This window comes from Vollenhovia emeryi, unplaced genomic scaffold (assembly GCF_000949405.1).
Source record: "Vollenhovia emeryi isolate VEMERY1.0 unplaced genomic scaffold, V.emery_V1.0 DF939236.1, whole genome shotgun sequence".
Classification (NCBI taxonomy): Eukaryota; Metazoa; Arthropoda; class Insecta; order Hymenoptera; family Formicidae; genus Vollenhovia; species Vollenhovia emeryi.
This window is the reverse complement of record NW_011967130.1, coordinates 207,311-227,056: the sequence shown is the minus strand read 5'-3', so window position 1 is coordinate 227,056 and position 19,746 is coordinate 207,311. Positions and strand designations below refer to the sequence as shown.

The 19,746-nt window shown below is 41.1% G+C and overlaps 3 protein-coding genes across 15 annotated transcripts in view; 2 read left to right on the top strand and 1 right to left on the bottom strand.

Annotated features, from left to right (window-relative positions):
* The first annotated feature begins 549 nt into the window (after nt 1-549).
* Nucleotides 550-4,777, top strand: LOC105560218 (myosin heavy chain, non-muscle). Of its 4 annotated transcripts, XM_012009128.1 has the most exons (9): nt 1,041-1,117; nt 1,476-2,250; nt 2,370-2,478; nt 2,540-3,232; nt 3,311-3,537; nt 3,624-3,826; nt 3,943-4,223; nt 4,292-4,456; nt 4,531-4,777. In XM_012009128.1, exons 2-9 carry the CDS (start codon nt 1,514-1,516, stop codon nt 4,615-4,617), a joined length of 2,502 nt encoding a protein of 833 aa, XP_011864518.1. In that variant the 5' UTR covers nt 1,041-1,117; nt 1,476-1,513; the 3' UTR covers nt 4,618-4,777. The 4 variants fall into 4 exon arrangements, with proteins under 4 accessions (XP_011864516.1, XP_011864517.1, XP_011864519.1 ...); XM_012009127.1 differs by having other exon boundaries at nt 555-2,250; XM_012009129.1 differs by having other exon boundaries at nt 842-1,117; nt 2,540-3,537.
* A 3,228-nt stretch (nt 4,778-8,005) lies between these two features.
* LOC105560217 (apolipoprotein D) lies at nt 8,006-13,225 on the top strand. The gene is made up of 4 exons (XM_012009125.1): nt 8,006-8,462; nt 11,562-11,790; nt 12,257-12,428; nt 12,950-13,225. Exons 1-4 carry the CDS (start codon nt 8,301-8,303, stop codon nt 13,104-13,106), a joined length of 720 nt encoding a protein of 239 aa, XP_011864515.1. The 5' UTR covers nt 8,006-8,300; the 3' UTR covers nt 13,107-13,225.
* A 1,328-nt stretch (nt 13,226-14,553) lies between these two features.
* Nucleotides 14,554-19,746, bottom strand: part of LOC105560215 (peripheral plasma membrane protein CASK) — a 208,148-nt gene continuing 202,955 nt past the window's right edge. For all 10 annotated transcript variants that reach the window (XM_012009114.1, XM_012009117.1, XM_012009115.1 and 7 more), the window contains 5 exons: nt 18,619-18,738; nt 18,316-18,432; nt 18,063-18,170; nt 17,667-17,842; nt 14,554-16,499 (listed from right to left, as the gene is read on the bottom strand). In XM_012009114.1, the coding sequence (XP_011864504.1) occupies nt 16,320-16,499; nt 17,667-17,842; nt 18,063-18,170; nt 18,316-18,432; nt 18,619-18,738 (701 nt within the window). In that variant the 3' untranslated portion in view covers nt 14,554-16,319. The remainder of the gene's footprint in view (nt 16,500-17,666; nt 17,843-18,062; nt 18,171-18,315; nt 18,433-18,618; nt 18,739-19,746) is intronic.

The window sequence follows — 19,746 nt, the reverse complement described above, 5'->3', positions numbered from 1 at the left end:
TTAAAGCCTCGTCTACATAGAAGTCGTACAGTCGTAGTCGTAAGAATAGTCGACTATGATTGGTCAATTCTTATGTGTCTGACGAAATTGACCAATCGCAGTCGATTATTCTTACGACTACGACTCTGCGACCCGCATTGTAGACCACGCATTAGTGTGTCGTACTCTGTGCGAATAATTAATGAAATTTGGAGGCGATAGATCTTGTACAGTCAAATTATAAATGTTTCACAACAACATTGAACGTGAAAACTTTGCAATAAAAGAAATTGTACGCATTTTTACGTAGAATTAAAGTTATGAAAAAGTACGACGAGTAAATTAATACAATAATAAGATAGAATGGCTCGCATTAATATTACGATACCATAATACTTGAAACATAACTAATCTACTTTTAAACGTTATAAAATACTACTTTAAATTAAAGAATTTAAATGAGTTGAGGTACTTATAAATTGTTAGAAACATAAACTATATTTATATTTAATTCAAATGCCCCTTATATAATTATTAAAAAAAAAGCGAATAAATTTCTCAAATTAACATTTAAGATAATGAACATCATAGATGATTAAGCCTTAAGAAATTGATCAACGTGCAGACACACGCCGCGGGGAAGTCGAGCCTAACCTAACCTAATCCTAACCTAACTCTAACCTAACCGGTGACACGGCACGTCCGCGGGGCCGCCCCACTCCGCTGTGTACAAACAATTCGATGACGGGACGCGTCGCGTAGCGCGCTTCGCGAACGTCAATCCGACCCCCGCGGCTCGTCGCTCGGATAATTCGCTGGCGGGCGGCCGTTTAGATGGATAATGAGCGAGTCCGATGACACGGACGTCCTGCTGCTGATCCCGCCCGACATATTCCGCGTGCCGTCCTCCGACTCCGACGCGAGCTCGTGCGAGCGGAACGCATCCGGGCCGGGCGCCGGCGTCATCTCGGAGCTGGTGGGGCACATGCAGTCGCTGGAGTGCCGCGTCGCCGCGATCGAGTCCCGGGACAACAGCCTGGACACCGTCTCCGCGCCCAACGGCTCGCTCGACGACTCCCAGCCGGCGTGCGCGTCCTGGCCCTGTCAGCGGCAGACCCTGCCCAGAAGCCGGTTCTCCGTAAGTCAAGGCGCCAGCCTGCCGAGCACCCCCGTGAGGCCGCGCAAATCTCTGTCCGTTCCCTCCACCCCCAATGGGTGCTCGTCGCGGGGCTGCGTTAACTTGCCGCCGGGAGACGCGAGGCCCGACCGCCGTCTCCCGACTAACACTAACAGTCTCGCCCGAGTCAAGCATGACGCTCTAACTTCGTACTCCGACTCCTTCGCGGCGCCTCCCGCTTCCTGTGGTACTGGGCTCTCGCATGCTGTCGCGTCCAAGAGGGACTCCCACCCGCCTCTTCGATCAGACGATTGTACGGGTCGCAAACCCCGCGATTCCTCGACGATACCCGTGTCAAACGCGTCTAATGGGTCGCTAGGTCAGCTGCCGCACGCCCGTTCTAGAATAGTGCAGGAGATGGAGCTGTCGGAGGTCGACGAGTTGCTCCAGGAGATGGAGGCCACCGAGCTGGAACTGTCGAGAAGAATAAGTAGCACCGGCGGGTACCAGTATCGCAGCGAGCTGCTTCACCCGGTCCTGCCGACCGTCGACGACACGAGCGGCCAGGACAGAGAAGCGCAGTGTAAGCTGGGCGCACATCGCAGACTGGACTTTCAGTCCTGGGAGAACAGAGACGCCCAGCTCACCGACGCCTCGTCGACCCTCTCGCAAAGGAGGACCAACACTGCATTCGCCGACATATCGTTGCCATACGACGATTCGTTCCACCTGAATGAGACTGACAGAATGATCTCGGAATTTAAAACGTGGGAACGGAATCCCCGGCAGCCTGTTAAGTCAAACGGATACACGGTAGAAAGCGCGAGGAACGTAGATCATTCGTTTGACGCGTCGGCCGCAATCGACAATGCCAAGCCGAAGGAATCTGCGGCGGGACCGAACGTTCTAACGTTAGACGAAGCAGATAAGAGCGGCGTACATGTCCAATCAAAATCTTCCATTGCAAATACAGGTCCTGCGTCGCATATCGGTGAATCGGCCAAGCTTCCTGGCGTGACTCCGTCGAAAACCGTACAATGTAGTAATATAGAACCCTTGGATCTTTGTAAAATGTCACAGCGTAATGAAACTGTGCACGATAAAGAGAAATCTGATTGTGTGCACGTTGGAACGAACACAGATCTTAACTTGAGGTACTTTATATCCACACAATTTTTACCAGACGTTAATTTTCTTTTAACATGTGTATATAGAGAAAATGTTTTAAAGCGAACTAAAATACAATTACTATTATTACAAAACTTGTTTGTAGAAAGTGCCAACGACTCCTGTCACTTTCGGATTTCTGGGAATCTAATCCAAATAGATCGCAGGAAGAAACGCTTAGAATCAAGATAGAAGAGGAGAAATTTCGTAGAGAGGTATTGTGAACGTAATAGAGTGAGTATGTAGCATAAGCATGATTGTTTATTCTTATTTTAGCATTGCGAGCATCTGATTCAGGAACTTCAGAAACGTTTGCTGGAACAGCAGGAAAAGGTCGCGGTAGCAGTTAGGGTCGACAATGAGAAAAACGTCTTGATATCTCAGTTTCATACATCTTGGTCTAAGTTGAAGCAACAAGTCGAATTATTAAAAGTTGAGCATAAAAATTCGCAAACTAATTTGCAGAATGTCATGGAGAAGCATCAGTCTGAGATTTCAGAATTTCAAACTCAAGTGAAACGGCTGGAGGGAGAATTGTCGAAAGCTCTAGACCTGGCGGCTGGATATAAAGAGAAGAGCGACGCTACGATCAAAGAGAAAATTGATTTACTGAAAACTCATGCGGATGAATTAGAAAGTTACAAATCATTGGTACAAGAGGCGGAAAATAGATATGAACAAATGAGGACAAAATTCAATGCGCTATTAGAGAAGAATCAACAAAACGAAGAGACATTGAGAACCGTTCAATCGGAATTGAATAAAGAACGTTTGAGGGGAGGCGAAGTGCGAAGTGAGATGGGTGTCATTCACAAAGCGCTGGATGCTTGTGAAGCCGAGTTGACAGTGCTCAGACAAGAGAAAGAAAATTTGCAACTTAAGCTCAAAGAAGAGATGAATAGAAATTCTATTTTAGACCAGAAGAACTCGACGTTGCTCGTATCTATCGATGACGCTAAGAAAGCGGAAGTAATATACATATCTATTTGTCATAATTATCAAGTTTATCATTTTATTGGCGCTTTATTTTTGCGTCTGTTGTTTCAGAAATTAGCTAAGGATGAAACCAAGTCTATTGTGGAGCAAAAGGAAAAAATCAGGGCGGAGTTACAAGAGGTTTATCAGAAGCAAGTTGACGAGGTGGTGAAAGCAAAACTGCAAGAATTTCAAATGCAACTTGATAATGCCGAATCAGAATTCTTGGAGGAATTGAAAACAAGGCAGCAAGTTATAGCCGAATGTGCCGCTAGGAAGATAAAGGATGTTATCGATAAGTTCGTTCGCTATACATATTTTTATAGTGAAATATATGCAAATTAATCTTTTAATTGTAAGTTGCATAAATATTGGATTTTTTAAGGCATCGTTTGGAAATAAACTTGCTGGAAGAGAAACATAAAGAGGAAAAACGATTATGTGAGTTACAATTAGCTCAAGCTTTACAGAGATCGTCTATACTAGAAATGCAGTTGAATTCTCAACGCGCAACAAAGTCGCAACTTGCGGAGCAATTGCATTCTGTTATGCAAAAGCAATGGCAACAGGCTCTGCATATTATATCAGGTCGGTCACAATTCGAATTCACATATAATTACTTGTTATAATTACTTGTTAATATTATTATAATTATAGTTTAATTAGATTAATGTATGTATAAAGTAAAAAACGGATTATTACAGGCAGCAACATGGATAATATTTCTTTGGTTCAAAAAATGCACGCAGATAAATATTTTGGCTCTAAAGGTCCTAAGAAATCTGAATCAATGCCAAATTGTTACGCTAAACTTTCTCAGGATTCGATAAAACATGTGGCTCAGACATCGGAGACACATAATATGAACAGCGCACAACCTCGTGAAGATCAAAATGAAAGCGTGATAACGATAAATTCCACTGAAAACATGCCATTAATCAATAGAGATGAATCGAAGGATGATCTTCGGAAATATGTGAAAATGGTAAGTGAAATTAAAATATGAGCGATAGTTTTACGTATTCACGATAGATATAAGTAAATTTCTTACAGATTACAGAAATGCAGCTAGCAAGGGAAGAAAGAGATCCACATCCCAGAAGCAGCATTTCGAGTCCGCCACTGGGGTGCAGGGAGGTACCGCGGAAACATTATTTAAAAAAGGATTTGAGTATAATGAGTGAGGAGGACAGCGTCACGTGGCAACCAAGTTCCGAGGTTTGTTTATCATAATAATTAACGATAAAGTGACGCACATGTATGTATATGGATAACGTCATCTTTCCTACCAGACTATACACGATGTCAGTGAACATATATCTCTTCCGCAAAGGATGCTTACAAGAATAGATCAGAAAAGCAAGCCCCCGTGGAAATGACACATAACATATGATGACGACGATACCGAAGGCGTGGACGAGATTGATTATGCTAACTGAACTCGGTACAGTGTACTTAATTAGCAGTAATAAGTTTTATATGAAACAAATACCAATATCTATTTTTCAACAAGACGGCAATTTAATAAAGATTTTTTCATACATTACATTAGAGTTTGCTTAAATTTCTATGTTTCCCTATTCTTCCCCATTTTCTTAACACGGAAAGATGGCATTCAATATCATTCTGTAAATTAAAAATAAAATAAATATCAATGTAACTTTTTCTCATTTGTTTTTAGATAAATATATTTTTTATTTTGTGCTTGTCAAAACTTTAAAAAGTTTTACGAAATTATATTACTCGGTATATAATTTTATATGGTTGAAATAGGATAATAATAACATGAACGTGATAAAAAAATATAATATTGTTGCTACATAAGTCTTGCGAACACTATAATTAATATTAATTCTTATATTATTAGTGCAAGTACTATTCTAAGATAATTTGAGTCTATTCTTTTCTTATTCTGATATTCCTTAGTTCTCTTTGGTTTTATTCTGTTTTAGTTAATTTCACGACAGTATTAATATAATACCTAGTATAATCTTTATGTTGCCTATTCTCGAAATCTTCAATTTTCACTACGACACATTAGTTTTTGCGTTCCGAAATAGTTTCAGAAGTTATGACTATTGAGTACGTAGAGGAAAAGGATGTGTGATAAGGTAATTAACTGAATTGATAAGTTTATCATGTAGCGGGAATTCAGGGTGCGTTCTAAAATGACGAACTGTTTCATGTGTCCGAACATAATTAAAAATATCTTCTATGTATATTTAATGACATAAATCGGACGGAAAAATGTTTGTGTAATATGTCTACGCATCAAGTGTATCGTTGTTATATCAGTCGGAAAAATCTATATTCTTCCCTAATATTTGTATCTTTCGATAATATTTATTTATTTAAAAAGAACAATGGTTTATTTCTAGAAAAAAGCATTTTCCTTCCTGTGAAGGATTCCAAGGATGTACTTCCTGTAAGAAATGTTGTCTTATTCGTGAAGGGATATACTTTACGAAAAATATATTTGAGAGAATACCGTGTCCCTTGATAGATATCGTAGAAGTTATATAATCATTTAATAAACAGATTACGCAGGCCAACAATTTGCGGTCAAAGTGTCGATAAAGTTATTTTATTCGAACAACTCATTCTAACGATAAGCTTCGTAGTATATCATTTACAGGGAAACGACTAAACTCAAACTTAGATGACCTGAATAATCAGATCTGAGGCCGTAAGTCTGACGTCATTTCTTTTTTGTCGGAGTGACACGAACAAAAAGTTTCAAGCTGACTTAAATTAGGGGACAACTCAATTTTCAGTCGCAACGAGCTTTAGTATAAGAAAAATTTCAATTTTTCCCCTATTCTTTTAATCTCGAGCAATTATAATGAATGTACTTTTTATTTCTTTTCTCGAAGAATTTGAGGCAATGCAACTAAATGTAAAATGTATACATCGAGGGTACACATAAATAATTGCTATTAAAAAAGAAAAATATAACATATATATAAGAATATTTATAAGATCTCATATGGTTTGAATTCTTATAAATTTCCAGAAATTTATAATAATATAATTAATATTATATTATTATGTTAATAATATAAATATAATTTGTAATGAAAATAGAATTATAGCGAAATATAATCGAATTCGTCATGCACGAATAAAACTTTTTGTATCAATGTCACATGTTAAGCACGTTTGTTTCGAGTAGATTGCTGCATACTGATTGGTTCGAATGGTACATTACCGAATCGATTTTCAATTTGTGCATGGTGAATAATAATCGATACGTACTGTGTAGACTAGGCATCACCGGTGCCTTCCCATATAAATTTGTGCACATATGTATCGACACATTTATACATTTTGTATATACATACATAGAAAATCTATGTATTTTACCTGTGCCTAAATTCATATGGGAAGGCATCAGTGATTCCTAGCATACATAAGTACTAAATGTATGTAGACAGCATCGAAAATTTCTGTAAGCACATAAATAAGTCAATAAATTGTTGTTATTTTCGACTTTATTATTTTTTAAAATTGTTTTAAGTCAGTATTCGATTTTATGCACTAATAATCTATTGGATGGAACCGATCGTTACGGCATTGTATTCAGCACTCACGAGGCGGCATCAACTGTTTTAAACACTTCACAGAACTCGTTGTTGATGTAAATGCACTTGAATTCCACAAACTGTTAAAAACACCATCTTTAACGTCTTGATTCACCATCATGATCGATTTCATTGTACTCGCATCGATAATTTTCAAATCATGAAACGTCATCACTTGAAGATCTCGTCGAGCACTTTTTTGCAAAAGTATTTACTTTAAAATCTCCTTACAGGCAACTGAAAACAATAATCTACTGAAGCCACTCTGATCTTTCAAAATTATATATCCTCTCAAGAAGATTAATCATCTAAAATGATATGTACAGTCGCAATGTAACCGTTTTATCTCATGTGCATAGGTATGTGAATCATGTTGCGAAAATTTTCGGTGTTACCTACGTGAATGCGGCGCTGCTTGGAAGCGCATGGAAGCAAAGCATTAAATGCGTCGCTCACGCATCGATACGATGCTGTGTCTTCGTCTAAAGAGCCTTGACAAATTTCAATTACAATGACATATAAATTTACATTGCATATGTCATTATTATTTATAATATATTCAATAAATACATCAACCTCCATTGGCACGTCCAATGTATTCAAATTAGCCAGTGCTACCACTGTTTGATGACTAATGAAGATACATCTGTATATGTATCTCTATTGCATACAATAAATACAAAGATCAAATAAGTGTAAAATAATATATTAAAAATATCAAAACGTATTACTTTCTCACACATTACACATCTTATGGTTCAAGCAGCAAAACTATTTCTTCGTATCTTTACCGGAATACATTATATTCGGAGCCTGGATTAAGACTAAATTCGTATATTCATTTATTCAATTCAATCGACAAAATGATCGCAAGCACATCGACGATCGAAAAATCAACTCTATGCAAAACAATCTCTATCTTTATGCACGTATTACGGTATTTTATGCATCAGTGAGACCACCACGCCGATGATATCGGTATAAGCGCAATTCCACTTTCTTACGAGAGACGACACGATCGTAAACTCCGCAATCGTGAGGGGATCGCGAAAAATCTCGCAGATCGTGGTCTCTCGGGCTGGTCCCCGAGCCGGGGAACGAAGCCTTGAGAGAACGGGACAATCCGGAGAGAGAACAAGCGACTCGGGGATATGGAGAGCGTGTTTCCTCAGCTATAAACGGCGCTCACGCCTACGAGTCTCTCCAGCCGAGGCGCCAGTTATGAGGATTGTACACGCGTGGAACAAGTTGCCGATTGAAAACGGAGGAACAGCAAGAATGCAAAGGGAGGAACGTGATAGTGGCCACCCCCTCCTCGTCCGTGTGTAATAGTCATGAGCCGCGCGTTCATTCTTCGGCGTGTACGTGGCCTCTAGTCGCCGAGCGAGCCCCGACGGTCGAGGAGAGACGTAGCGCGCGCGATCCAGCACGGCCAGCTCGTACCGTTTGCCACGAGCGGTGATTCTGAATGCGCGGTGACGATGCATCCCGGAACGAGGCGACGTTCGGGATTCTGCTGGTTGACAATGACGCTGCTCGTCGTCGGACTTCTCGCCGGCGACGCCGGCGGCGTTTGGAGGAGACGGGAGGATAAGACCAAGTGCCCGAAAGTGAAGGGCATACGCAATTTCGACATATCCGAGGTACGGAGTCCTCTGCGATCTATAAGGATCGCGCGATTTCTCGCGACTTATGCATTTTAAATGATTTGCTTATACGTATGCATATAGAGGGAAGTCCCTTATGAGATAGGCTCCTAATACGAGATAGCAAGCATCCAAATTCAATCACATGTCTTTTTTTTCCAACGATTTCACAGTCTAACAATGAATTTTCCATCAAAGAAATTTTAATCCAAGTGCAATTTTATGATGGGACCAACAGATGATGCCTATTATTTTAGCAGAAACTCCGCCTATCTCATATTAAGAGTCTATTTTATAATAGGAGACTCTCCCTCTGATAGAACATTATCTCGTATAGAGGTAGATGAACAATTTCAGTTCTTTTTCGTGTGTTCCACCAGAAACCGTGAATTTCAATTGTATAAAATCAAGCAGGCCGCTTTCATGTGTGCACTAATATCACAATTTGACTTTCGTAATTTTACTTAATTTCTACATTTCTATTTGAAATATATATATAACAGACTTAAGGTTTTAGATTCTAAAGTTCTCGAGTATTTAATTTTCACAGCCTGACACGGAAATTTTTCTCGAAAAAAGTCTTGGAAAACTCCATTTTGGATTCATCAAGGGAGAAATTAATTATTAGACTTTCATTCGTTGACTTTTGAAAAGAATAATTGACTTTTATTAATAACAACATCCTAATAATTATAGTTGCTTCCATAGTACGAAATGAACTCCCGTTAATTGAGCTCGAAATTGTCACAAAGTTCGACACTTTCACCGATTTAAGCATTACTTTTGTCGCCCCATTTGATCGAATCGCTCATGTGGAGCGAACGCGTATTTGATCCATTTCGTTCCACGCGCGATATTGGTGCGAAATAATATGAAGTGTCCTGATATATTATCCACCGCTGATGTGACTTCGAAAATGGATAATGAACATTTACCGTGGTCGAATATGCTGATCGAATATTAATTATACGGAACGCAATCCAAGATTATTTAATACGGTCAACGTGCAATGGCAATAGAAACGATCGTTTACCGTGCAATTAACGATAATATATGATTTGACATGAAAATAGTGAACACTGTCAAACGTTTGCATTCCCAGTGGTAAACCGCGAATAAATTCAACGCACACCACCGCGCGCGCTATTAACTTCTGGACAGGTTTTGAATTAGGTATGTTACAAAATTAATAATTGTGCAGAGAAAGTGGGGCAAACGTTTTGACGATAAAAAGCGACATGTTCCGTTTGACTTGTGAGCTTTTTAACAAGCGAACAAAAGACCAACAACTTTGTAGAATGCAGAGTACCTATACCTTTGGAATTTGCGCGTTCGCGTTTAATATCCATTGGAAACCCATTCTCGAAAATTAGTCGCATCGCGCGCCAATTAAATTTGCGCTCTTTGTTCTCGGTTTAAACAATCGCGTAGCTTTGTTGCAAAGACTATTGAAAATCGTCTATAGAAAATTCAGTAATAAAGTTTTACGATAGAAATTTATACACGACAATCGTGTACTATAAATGCGATTGGAACAAGCGTAATATCTAATGTTTAACAATAAATATATGTGCACTCAGTTGTCTGATAAATTTTAATAAGACGGGAAGAGAAGGAAAAGTGATTTTATGCGAAAATAAGTATGTGAAATATTAGAACGTTTATCAGTTTTTATCGCACATTTGCGAATATGGAATATTAAAAATGAGCGGTACTTGCGTAGTCTTTCTTTCCAGAGCTACGTTCAGCGGATTTATTTTTAGAGTTGATATGTATTTATAGAAAGCTATCTTGGACATACATATACGCGACTATTTTCGTAGGTTTTCTTTTGTCATAAATGGTGATATGTACTTTAAGCAAAGTGGATTGCGTCTCGCAGATGTGTCCTAATCCTTATATCGCTTTAGGAAAATTTTAGTGTAAAGTATAGTATAATCTTTAAAAAGATATAGTTTGGTATCCTTTATCAGTACAAAAGAGTCGGACTTCATTTTAAACTATTTCTATATTCTTATATTTTTCGGCATAAATTCACGTGAAAATTTCCATGTTTAATACACGGAGAGAATTTCCTCTTAAAATTTACCCTGAAAATCATGTAACCGTGGGACAACGTGGCATTTCCAAGAATTTTATGAGTTTTTAAAATTTGACTAGTAGAATGTACGGTAAAAAACCCTCATAAAGATCTTCAAAATGCCATGTTGTCCCATGATTACGTGATTTTCAGGATAAATTTTAAGAGAAAATTCTCTCCGTGTACAAGTTTGAAAAATGAAGTTTCGTACGTATGAAATATATTACATCGCGTTTCGGACTGAATCGCGTGTGACGTTATAAAAGATAGGCCTTGAACCGGGACACATAAACATATATCTTATGATAACCCGAGAAAAACGCCGAAGTGTCTCACGCTTTCGTTGTAAGTCCGACCAATTTGTTGCGTGTTTTCATATTTTCGCAGATAAGATATTAAGCACATCTTTTCATGCTTTTTTATTTTTCACTTTTTCCGGTAGTAGGTGAAAATATTTATTCTATCAACATAATCTAAAATACGCATTAATAATAAAAGATTACGTTCAAAGCTTCGTGAGAATTAAAGGCGAATTTATACACGATATTCAAAATGTTTTTCTAGTTGTAGGCCACAGATGACATTATGAAAATAAATTTTGTATGAAACTTTTTTGAAATAAATCAAATATACAGGCCAAATGCGTCAAAATGTAATATATTAGATACATAGTCTAATTTATGCAAGTATCTTTGAACGATACAATTAAACACGTAACGCATTGTGAAAAATAAGAAAAGAGTGTTGAACGCGAATCGATGGGAAATAAAAATTGGAGAATTGTCATGTGTCACGCTTTCGCGTTGAAACGAGGTGATAATCATCTGGGAAATTTCTTCAACGCATTTCTAACGCCATTTACCATCGAGTGCGATCGCTTGACCCGTTGGTAACGCGCACATTTATTAGCATACGTTAGCGCGAATAAAATCAGCGCGGTAAATTGTTGCGCCTATTTCACACGTGACTTGACGCCTACATGCACTCGCACGTAACAGACACCTTGCTTCTTGCAGTTTCTTGGATCGTGGTACATAGTACAGTACTATGCAAGCTCGGAGGAAGCTCTCGTGTACAGATGCATGAGAGCCGAGCTCTCGGTTTCGCCTGAAAACGCCGAAGTTACCATGAATTTCACTTACAGCTTCACCGACGATCCCATTAACGAGTTGCTCGTTGGTAACATCACGTGGAAAATCCCCTCGCCGGACTTACCTGCTCACTGGATCCACGCTGAGTTATCATGTAAACGCATAGTTATTACTCACACTCCGTAATCATCTCAGTTCTTCCGATTTTCTAATACACTGTGCAGCGAAATAAAGTTTTATACACATTTTGCATTCTACTCTCTTTTATCTTCTAATTTATTTTCTAAATTTTAACTAGTTCTCAATTTGCTCCATCTTTTAAATTGACTTATCAATGTTGAACCAGAGCCAAGCAGGCGGGAATAAATAATTTACATTCGCGATGCCTTTCGTATTCATTGAAACAAGTTGTTTATTTGTACTCGTTCGCGCTCGTTTGCCTCGTTTGATCAGGAGCCAGTTTTATGTAACTCTTTTCCAGACTCTCTGGAAAATATACTTTCTCGAATATACTTTCTGTAAATTATCATCATAAGTTAACGGTACAAATAAATAATGATCTTTCGCAGAATTATTTTACGGTTGCACAATTGTTTCGTCATTTTTCGAAATTCTTCCAGACGAAGGAGTGTACAATACGTATGTGCTAGATTCGGATTATAAGTCCTGGGCGTTACTAATGCATTGTGCTGAGAAGAGCGAGAGCCCACGATATTTATCTAGCTTCATCATGAGCCGTGAAGTGAGCCTCGGGGCAAACGTCATTTCATATCTTCGAGAGAAGCTGCCCAGGTACATTTGTCTCGATGTTACTTTGACTGAAATTGTACGAACATTCCGAATAAAATTGTCTCTTCCGGGCACCTATCATGAAAATGTCACGGAATTGTTCATTTATTTTCTAGATTTCTATTGTGTTTTCGAGGGGAAACGGAATAATTCCGATCGGAATCCATTCCGAACATTTCCATGATTGGCACCCAGAACTTATTTAAAATCACGTAGTCACATGCTTCAAAGGATAATCTTTACGAAAAAAAATAGTTTTTTCAATGTAACATTTTTAAAGAAGACTCGAATACAGTTTAGATCGTTATTTCCGAGATTATTTTATCAATAGCGCCTGAGGAAAGCGCCCATGAAGAACTCAACCGTAATAATTTCTTCAAAACTTGATTAAATCTCTATGCATGTTAAAGATGCTTGTTTTATAATAAGTAACTAAACACTTGTAAACTTGTGGGAATTGAAGCAGATGTCATTTTGTCGTGTTATCTTATAAGGTTATTAAAAGTAAAATATTTCATACGCAGGTACGACATTGACTTGGAGTACATGTTCCCCATGGACCAAAAGCAGTGCAATAAGACGGAAAACCCGGAAGACGTGCTCGTGCCGGCACTGACGCCAGTGAAAAGAGGCCACGTCACCAGGAGGCATCCGTTGAAACGGAAACATAGGCGCCAATAAATTTCGCTCAAATCAAACGTCTCTCCTTTACTTTGGGCTAATTTTATTAATTCAATTAACAACGTGTTATAATACTCTTCGTCTCTTCCTCTTATTTATAATTACACAATTGTAATGAACTTTTTATTGTTTTCTTTAGACCCGTCGTCTCACCTCTCAATATCTTAGCACAATTCATCCAAATTTTGCATTAGCTGAGACAACACGCGCGGCGGCACGTGTACGGTCATCACGATCACCGTCATATCATTATCATTAGCATAACAGTCGTCATCAGATTATCACTCAACGCACCTAGTACTTAATTACTGGATATGGCAGCTACAACTTATAAGAAATATTACAAAATCACTTGTGACTCATGCTCCACGCGTTTTCGCAATGTTTTACGCATACGAACGCTATCACACCGCAACGGGCGATCCTTGTCTTTCTCTCCCTCTCGCGCGCGCGCGCGCGCGCGCGAGAGAGCATCCCCATTGCTCGGCAAATTCACATCTGGCTTCGTGAAAAAAAACTCGGTTCTGTCCGACGTCGCGGGTAATGGTCCTCGCAAACGCGACATCGCGCGACGGCGTCGCGATCTTTCCTCCCCCTTCGTTTATATGCGTTTCTGAAATATATAATAATCGAGCGCATCTGCCGCGACCGACTCACGTCATCCCCGGTCGTGGCCGCGCGGAATAGGAAGAACGCATCGGGGAGGCGACGCGCGTGCCTCGTAAATTCGCACGTACGTTTCGAGATCGTTGCGGCGACCGAGAGAGAAGCAGACAGAGACCGACGGAGTCGAAGCTCAAACAGATTCGCGATAAACGCGGCGCGTTATCAACGTTAGACTATCATACCCACGCCCGCATGTACACACGCATTCATTCCTTCGTTCTACGGGCATATGCATATCACCTATTAGTCTCCTAGTATTTCTTTAATATTAATTAGTCATACATTTAATCTTTTTTTTTAATCATTTGTAAATTAATTACCTAGTTGTTAAGTTTGTATATTGTAAACCTGCACTCGCGCGCATGCGACTGCGTGCGTATGTATGTGCGCGTATGTCTGTGTGTGTGTGTACGTGTAGTGTGCACGTGTGCGCGTGTGTGTGTCGTGTAAGTAAGTGGGCGGGTTGCATAGGTGGGTGGTACGTGTGGGATGCGCTGGTGCACGTGTGTATCTCTCTACTGGAGAGACGGCGTGTTGTCCTCATTATTATTTCATATAGCTGGTAGACTATCTATTTATCTGAAATTTACGCTTTATAAATATCCTATATTAAATCCGCACTTCTTTTTTGTTACTTCGTCATTCGATTATGCGCTTTTGTACGAGGGGTGTAAGGTAATACGAACCGAGTGACGTTACAGCTTTTGACGTGTGCCCATATGTGTACGTGTGTCGCGTACGTGTGCGAGCGTGCGTGCGTGAGTGCGTGCGTGCGAGTGTGTGTGTGTATGTGTGTTTGTGTGCGTGCGCGCCTGTCCGTTTGTGTGCGTGTGTGTATGTGTGTGCGCTTGTACGAACTTAACAATCGCGTACAAGCACGTCCGCGTGAGCACTTGTAATAATTCTCTCTTGCCGGATCGGTATCCGCCGTCCGTGCATTCGTCCGGGATGTGCGGTACGGCGCCTCAAGAGATACAAGGGATCGTCGGCCGACGGCGGTGCGCCGGCGAACGTTTGATTCTGCGACCCGGAGGATGATTCTCGTGAACAACGACGGCGATGAATGGGGGATGAGAAAGGGGGCTGGGCGAGTGCACGGCCGAGCGGGCGAGCGAGCGAGCCGTCTCGCCCCGACGGCGGTCTCGATTGTCAAAAGTAGAAAGGTAAGAGAAGCTCGGTGGGCGATTAGAGCGAGAGAGACGTAGACAGAAAGAGAGGGTGGAAAAAAAACGAGGAAAAGGGGATGGGCGAAAGAAGCGCTCGCGCATACGCGTAGATTCGTCGCGGCGGGGACTGGCCGCGACGAGAGATGAACACTCGTTAGATATTAGCAGAAGTACTAGACAAAACCGGCGAAGTTCTCTACTGCTTAAAGTTACAGTTAAATGACGGACGGCCGGCAGTGCACCAGTTCCTATTTCCTATGCCTTGTCTCCACTGGAACGATCAGGGAAACGCAGGTTGCGGTTATTGCGACAGGGCCTTCGCCTTTCGCTCTGCACGTGTACACATGTATGCACATACATGCGTATAAATATGTACATGAATATGTGTACACGTATGTGTATTCATGGGCACTGCCGTGCCGCACGGTCTCTAGCTTCTTTTAGTTCGTTAAGTAATTACGATAAAGTACGATAGGAGGCAATTACAGTTTACGGAGAGTCGACAGATTCCGCGGGTAAAAGGGCACGAGGATGCAGCCGCTCGGATGGGGGACCGTGCGACATGATATCTCCTCGATCCGCTCGTTGTCGCCGTATCACTGCGCACAGTTCGCGTAAACCCGATTGCCTCGAGCGTGGAACCGCTGAGAGAAATTCGCGTGTGTGAGCTCGGCACGTAAACCGTGCCGGGAATGTGTCGAGAGAAGCGACAGATTTTGCGCGGAGTAGAAGGGAGAGACACGCATTCGTTCAACAGTCTCAGTTCAAGAGAAGTCCCAGCTGATCGGTGCGTCGCTCCTCGTCTTCAATCTTTGAAACTTGTTGAAGAGAGGAAGACGGAGCGAAGGGTGATGGGGAGAGATGCAGGGGAGAGTTGGTGGTCCGCGAAAAAGAGCGTCCGTTTCTAGACGCGCGTGACGACGTCATCGCCGTCACTGATCCTTCGTCGTGCTCGATGGCGACGCGTTTCGTCTCCGGATGAACCGACGCCCCGCTGACGAGCGCGTCAGGACGTCCACGAACACTGGTCGCTGGTGTCTCCCCTCGTTTCCCGCGGCTGGTAGTCAACAGTTACACAGCGATGGAAAAGAGTCTCGTGAACACACGGTCATCGTATAGTCGCGCACTTGGACCGTCTTCACCGTCGAGCCGATCGGCGGCGGGTGTGCTTGCTGGTACGCTGGGTACGTCCCACGTGCGCGACGTAGCTGTCCGCGGCGTGTTCCCGCTGGGCGCCGCTGGCCATCGGCGTCGGATGCTCGCCGCGACGAGAGGGTCGGCCGTGGTACGATGATCGTCGTGGCACCAGCGATCACTGCTTCATCCTCGACGAGCCGTTGCAGTCCGTGGTGACGATGTGACGAATCGGCGAAGACCGCTGTCAGTAGACCCAAGAGACGGGCACCCACTGGGGCGTCGTGTGGACGCGCTCGATCGCGGCCTCCAGCTGGGCGATCGTCTCGTCGAGGTCGTTGTTCACGATGGTCAGGTCGAAGAAGTGCCCGTACGCCTGCTTCAGCATGTCCGACTCCTTCGCCAGGCGCTCCAAGCTACCGTCGAACTGAAAGCACCAGCGACGTTGTTACGGAAATCGAAAGTTGCCTAATCGGTTGAGATTTTCAAGGCATAATTTGGCGGTTTTATTTCAAGAATATTCAATGCAGGGATATATTTATTCATCTTTCACATTTCTCTTTGGCTGTGAACACCTCTCGTACATCTTCGCGCCGAATAAGTTGCACGTTTGAATAATTCCATGTCTATATATTTTTACGAAAATTATGGATATAATTTGATTAATCCAATGTCGCGATATTCTTTACGCGTGTACATGTTTGTAAGCCTATGTATCATTTTCATATTAGCGTTAGAATTCGGCGTCTAATAATTTCCTCCCAAAGTGTACAAACGGACTGCACTTGGTTGATTAGTCATTCAGAACAAGTGAAGCAGTAATTGTTTGCCCGATTAATCTGCCAAAACCATGATTCAGTTGAAGATCACTGAACTGTTCGCATAATTGCATAATTGGTGCGCAAACATCCCTAATTTACATCACACATCTAGAATCGAGATCGTTCGGTTGAATTAAAAAATTTTTGCGGATACAACGGCGTTTTCCGCGTACATTTTTCGATAAGCTCTTTGGCTCGTAACCCGCCAGTGGATTATGTGCGCTACTACGAAATCCTCTTGAGCATTAATCTCACTTTACACCGTAAACGTTTCAAGGCTAGTACGCTTATGGTTTAGTTAGAAAACGTGTACTATGGAAAGATAAATTAGCATATCCTTTCTAGATACATTGCTCTTAATTAATTATACACAGAATAATGCGCAAAACACAACTGACGTTTGCAATTTACAAAATGTACACTTGTTTTTAAATATTGTTTTAATCGTAAATGTAAATGATCAACGATTCAAAGTTTTACGAATTAAGTTAAAAGCGATAAAATGATTACAATATTCTTAATTACGTATACGATTAACACAGCTCGTAACTATTGTAACCGTTAACTTACTGTTCAGAACAGAAAATTTTATTAAACTTTAGTATAAATTTGTTATACTTTTTATTACAGCGCTTGTACATATAAAAAACATTTATATTTTAACACAGCAGCTTCGCCGAATCATTGCGCGAGGTGCAATTTCCGAGGAAGGTTACTCGAAATATGCAATATACAAATTCAGCCTTCAATCTTGAAATTATTTTCATACTTACGTCTGTAACGTTTGCAAATGCTGGTGCAGCGATGAAGACGACGTAAGGTGCAAATTCAGCAGTCCGTAAAACTTTCAGTGCCTGCGGTTCAACATCCAATATGGCCATTCTACCTTCTTCGTGAATTTTGCGAATAGTTTCGAGCTTAGTTCCGTACATAGCATCTTCGTGCGTACCTGTTCGTAAAATAAATATTTTAGGTTTAATAATTTTAATATTTTACACAACGTACACTACTTTTGGCCCTTCAACATCGTGAAACTTGCTATCTACCTCTAAATGCAACAATTAACAGTCAGTGTTTTATTATCAATCTTTTTACAAGTAAGGAAATTACTAATCAATTTCAATAAATTTCTGTTCTCAATTCAAAAGAAAATTTGCGTGGGCGTTTACCGTATTCGAGATATTCATTAGCAGCTATATCTGCCATCATTTCATCGTGTGATACGAAATAGTAGTTACGACCATTTTCTTCGTCATTTCGTGGAGGCCTCGTTGTATCTGCGAAAAGAACATATTGGATAAGTCCTTCGATAAATATTTATATATTTTCTACGATCATTTATAATACACCGATCTTTAATCCTTCACATTTTTGCAATTGTAAAAAACGACATTTGATCAGGAGGTATCGTAAAAGACTTACGCGGAATAGGATAGGCGTATTTATCGGGATGCTTGGAGATAATCGTATTTTTTATATGTCGTCGACCGACGCCATGTGCTCCCAATAATACTAAAGTTTTCCGTTGGAAGGCAGGATCTGTGTGCAAAGAAAAGTACAATATAATCTTTAATAATTATTTGTGCCCTGTGTTTAAATTGATTGTATTGAATATGAACTTTGCGACACTCTTATAGAAGAGTCCTCGATAATGTGCAGAGAAATAGACAAAGATGTTACATGAAAGAAATTTTAATTTGTGGATTATTTAGAAATGAAACTTACAAGGAAGCTTCACGACCTCTTCGTAGGTCACCAGGTCCAGCTGGTCGAAGACAGCGTTGTGCTTTGCAAGATATTTATCCTTGTATTGCTTCTTTTTCCGGCCGAATATTGAGCAATTTACTGCAAACAGAAAGAACCGTGAATACGTATAAACGCCGGCGAAACCGGAGATGAAGCTATCCCTTCTCGGAAACGTCTGCCCGGTGTAAACTTGCAAATTACTGTGCAAGTGTTATGTTACGGAATCCATTATCCGTGCTAACTAACGAGTCCCGTGCCTTTATAGCGTCGATGAACGACCGCTAAACCGAAGGGCGATCACAATACCGTGGCCGTCGCATAACGGAAATGACTCGCAAAATGAAATTGTATGTACGTGTATCACAAGTGTATCGGCCAATAAACGTGTATCGACGACGATGTTTCACGAGATGCAGGTTTTCGATACGTTTTAACAAAGCTCCCTGGTTTGTACCGCCAGAGATCTCTAAGGAAGGCACGAGGGATATCTCCCGCAGTTGCGCAAAGGGTCGTTCACGTCGCTAGAATATGCCCTGATGTTACTTCCCTAGATATCGCCTAACACGGTGTGTTATCCTATTGGAAACGTAGTACGCATCGACGCGTGCACTTAATATTAGCATTACCCTCTGGAGTATCTCGTAAAATTAATGCTAACACGAGGTGACACGAGCTACTCTGCGAATATCGGCTTCTCGAGAAAGCGGAATCTTGCCTATTGATATTATAAAAAGAATTCATTCAGTCAGCCAGTCTGAAGGAAGCCATGCCCAAAGGCACTCGGGAGTCCTATTGAGAGGGGTGTTCCAGCAGGTCACAAGATGACAACCATGATTAACTGATGCGTGAGATCTTAAATAGGTGTCATAATCAGGGAGTCGTGGTGAATTGCCTTGCGAGTGTTAATTTACAGATCACAGAACTACGGCACTAGAATACGTATACTAGGGTGATTCTCGTTCTCTCTCATGTATGACTACAAATGAATATCGAAGCTGCGGACGATGTGCAAGCCGCGATATCTTGCCAAAATATCGTTGAAGATGGATGAGAACGCGTGGACGCAACGTGAAGGAAAAAAGTGACGCTCGTTTCAGAATTCGGAAC